Below are 3,580 nucleotides of genomic sequence, written 5' to 3' on the forward strand. Positions count from 1 at the left end.
TTTCCTGGAGTTCTCGTTCCACTCTCCTTTCCTCTGCTTCTGCTTTCCTTTCTTCTTCTTTTAACCTTTCCTGGAGTTCTCGTTCCACTCTCCTTTCCTCTGCTTGTTTCTCTTCTCTCCTCGCTTCTGCTTTCCTTTCTTCTTCTTTTAACCTTTCCTGGAGTTCTCGTTCCACTCTCCTTTCCTCCGCTTGTTTCTCTTCCCTCCTCTCTTCTGCTTTCCTTTCTTCTTCTGCTCTTTCCTTTTCTGCTTTCCTTTCTTCTTCTTTAATCCGTTCCTGGCTCCGTAACTGCAACTCCAGTTTCCGGAGCTCAACGTCTTCTGGTTCTTCGGGTAGCCACTCCCAGGCTAACTCGTCCCATGTTCCTAATCCCACCATAGATTGTATCACCGTGGCCTGCAACTCTGCCTTCCTCAAATTAGTTCGGACCTCCAAGTTAAAATGTTTGGCCAATTTCAAGAGGTCCGACTTTAGCAACTCTCGGAACTGTGCCTCACTCGGGGTTACCCCAAAGTTCTGTGCCACAAACGCCATGGTGCCTATCGTTAACACCTGTTAACCTTCACCCAAGACTTTACCCCAATTTCTCAAAAAAAAATAATTACCAATTAATAATTAATTAATAAATTTTAATTAATAAAAAAATTATTATTTTATTATTTTATACAATTTTACATCCCGGACGTAGACCCAATTGCGAAACCGCAAATCGTAATTTGGACGAGCCCCCAATTCTGTTACGTGGTCCCCTCGGTGAATACCTGGTCTCGGTGACCCCCGGACCGTGAGAGGAACTCCGCCAGCAAGCTGTATTATATATGCGCTTTCGCCACGCAATCCATATGAATTTCACCCAGGAGACAACTGATGTTCAAGGATATATTTCCAATGGTAATGATACCATACAATTTCAATGACACAACCACGGAGATTTTCCCCGAGCAATCAACAATACACAACCATCACCAATTCCCAATTCACAATCAATTCCCTATGATTAAGATGGCCATCTTATATATGTGTGTCCCGGTGAGTACTCACACCCCCTTTCGGTCTCTGCTCCTCACAATGTCTCTGGGCCCCTCCTGACCAAGATACTGGTCGGCGTCTCCGCACTCGGGCGGTTGAACGAACCCCGGGTGGACGTTTCTCCACCGGGCAGGTATCGTACCAGGCACCGTGGCTGCAGCCCCTCGTGGCCACGCGGAGCGGGTACGGTAGAGCAAGCCAAACCCCACGCCGCTTGCAAGGCGCGTTAGGCCCCAACGTGCGACCCGCACGCGTCTGTTTAGACGGTGCCGCGAACGATACCAGACGCGGGGTCGATGCACGGCCCCACGTCAACTTGACGTCTCCACCGGGCAGGTACACGTCCCGGTGATTCCTCTCGCCAGACAGGCTTCGGAACGCCGCTTTTCCACGCAGCGCAAGGTCGATCCCACCTTTTTGGTCGGAGCGGGGCGAGGAAGAATAATACTCGTCCTTTTTTCCTCGTGTCTTTTCCTCTTCCGTTTCCGGTCACTTCCGTTTCCGGCCACTCCCTCAGAAGGGCTCCTGACCCTCCAACCACAACAACTACACAACAACTTAATATACTACACACGGATAAGCAAAGACCTGAATGGTAATTCACATACATTCACATAAATATGTAACAATGTGCAAAGAATTCATCAAGATCTCCATTCCGTGTCTGGGATGCAATAAACAGCCTGGAGAACAGAACACAGTCATTCTTCAGAGATACCACCTTCAACTCTGTTCTTGACTTCTCTCTGACTGGGGGTCGGCTGAAGAGAGGGAGATTGTTTCTTTTTATTGGGTCAGTGATAGGCTTTGTCTGATGTACAAGCCTCTCGTTCACATATGTGTCATACTGTTCTTTTCCCAGCTTCTCGATCTGGTAAAGGGTGTTGATGACTGCTGGGTCTGCCAGGTCTCTGCTGTCTAGCACCAAGAGATCTTTGCTGTCGTCACAGAATGGGTTCCCCATCTCTCCTATGACACGGGTGAGTGCTCTCACATCTCGAGCAAAGGCTACCTGCGTGTGCTTTGTCTGTTCATGGTGTTTTAGTTCAGTTTTCCTAATTCTTTTTTCTGTTGTGGCCTCGAACTTATAGATCAGTTTGGCCATCTCTGGACCAGACACCATCCATCGGCGCAAAGCTGCAGCATTCTCCGTAAGACCTACAGCCCCCCCATCACCTTTCACCAATGCATTATTTTGCTCGTGTGCCTGGTCTAAGGCTATGGCAGAGAATGCACGTGTAGTCTTCTTCATGGTGAAGTTTCCTGCCAGAAACTGTGCGTATACAGTTGGATGCTTTGTTGCAAGTGTCACCATGTCACGCAAGTGAACTGGGATCCACCTGGCATAGTTTGTATGTCCCAAGGCGAAGAACCATGGTACAAGCTTGGTCAGAGCATCAGTGTACAGTTGGAAGTTTCCTTCACGGACGGATCTCACATAGATCAGGACTGCCAGTTCTAGCTGCATAATTAGGAACCAGAACTGAAACTGTGGACTTGCATTGGCTTGTTCACCGCACCAGTCATCTAGTGGTATCGTATCCTGTCCCTCATCTAGTCCACTGGTGTACTGGCTGTAGGCTTCCTTCAGGAGAAGATAGAGAGTACTGGCTGTGACTTGGTGTGCTCGTCGTGTGCGTGTCACATGGGTCACTTTCAGGAAGGAATCAGCAGTACCACTTGTAGCAACCCCTGCAAGCATCAGAACGCCTGTCCACCCACTGCTATCCAGAAGGTCACCGAGGGTTTTCCATGCTGCCATCTCAATATGGAGTCCACCAAAGACCATGACGAAGTGATCTTCTCCGTGTGTTTCTGGCCATCTCCATTGGATCTGTTTGGCAAGTGTGTACAGTGGCTGATCAAGTGTGATTACAGGGATCTGACCTGGATTCAGAATATCGATTGCTTTCTTGATGACATCCATGGAGTGACGAATCATTGCCACAGATTTTGCCTGGTCATAGAATAGAGGCAGCAATGAAGTTAAGGCCACACTACACTCTGGTTCTTCTGGAATAGACTGCTTGCTGGCATGGTATCCAGCCCATGATACTGTCTCGTCTCCCTTAAGTGGTGTGTCAGATAGCACTGTCTTCTCCATCTGCTCCAGCCACCTGTCAAAATGCAAGATAATGAACACAATTAAGAACAAACAAGTCCACACAAGTTAACAAGTCTTGGTTATTTAGGTACACATATAACTGTCCACAGTTCAAACACAATAATCAGTTACCTGTACTCAATCTGCATTGCTTCAGGGATGAGTTGGCAGTTGCTTTTGTTGGGACCCGCTAGCTTGGGTACAGGTGGGTCACATTTACCCAGAACAACAGGAGGTACGATGGTGTATGACTGTGGCAGGTGTGCATCTGTTGTTGATGTGTCATCTGGGTTTACCCGTTGAACTCCACGGCTATCGCTATTTGGGTGCTGGAAAAGTGAAATGCCAGTGCCATGGAAGGAGTCGTGGGCACTTGTTGAACTGGGGTTATGATCAATGTTATCCACTGCCCCAGTTGTGAAGAGGTCACTTTTTAGCTCAGGGGG

General features: G+C 48.2%; 1 protein-coding gene across 1 annotated transcript; it reads right to left on the minus strand.

Annotated features, from left to right (window-relative positions):
• Positions 1 to 866: 866 nt before the first annotated feature.
• On the minus strand, positions 867 to 3,319 carry LOC144891742 (uncharacterized). Its single transcript, XM_078775985.1, has 2 exons — positions 3,267 to 3,319; positions 867 to 3,147 (listed from the first exon to the last, which is right to left on the minus strand). Exons 1-2 carry the CDS (start codon positions 3,281 to 3,283, stop codon positions 1,641 to 1,643), a joined length of 1,524 nt encoding a protein of 507 aa, XP_078632111.1. The 5' UTR covers positions 3,284 to 3,319; the 3' UTR covers positions 867 to 1,640.
• Between the last annotated feature and the right edge of the window lie 261 nt (positions 3,320 to 3,580).

The sequence above is a fragment of the Myxine glutinosa genome, chromosome 4 (assembly GCF_964187855.1).
Source record: "Myxine glutinosa chromosome 4, kmMyxGlut1.1, whole genome shotgun sequence".
NCBI lineage: Eukaryota > Metazoa > Chordata > Myxini > Myxiniformes > Myxinidae > Myxine > Myxine glutinosa.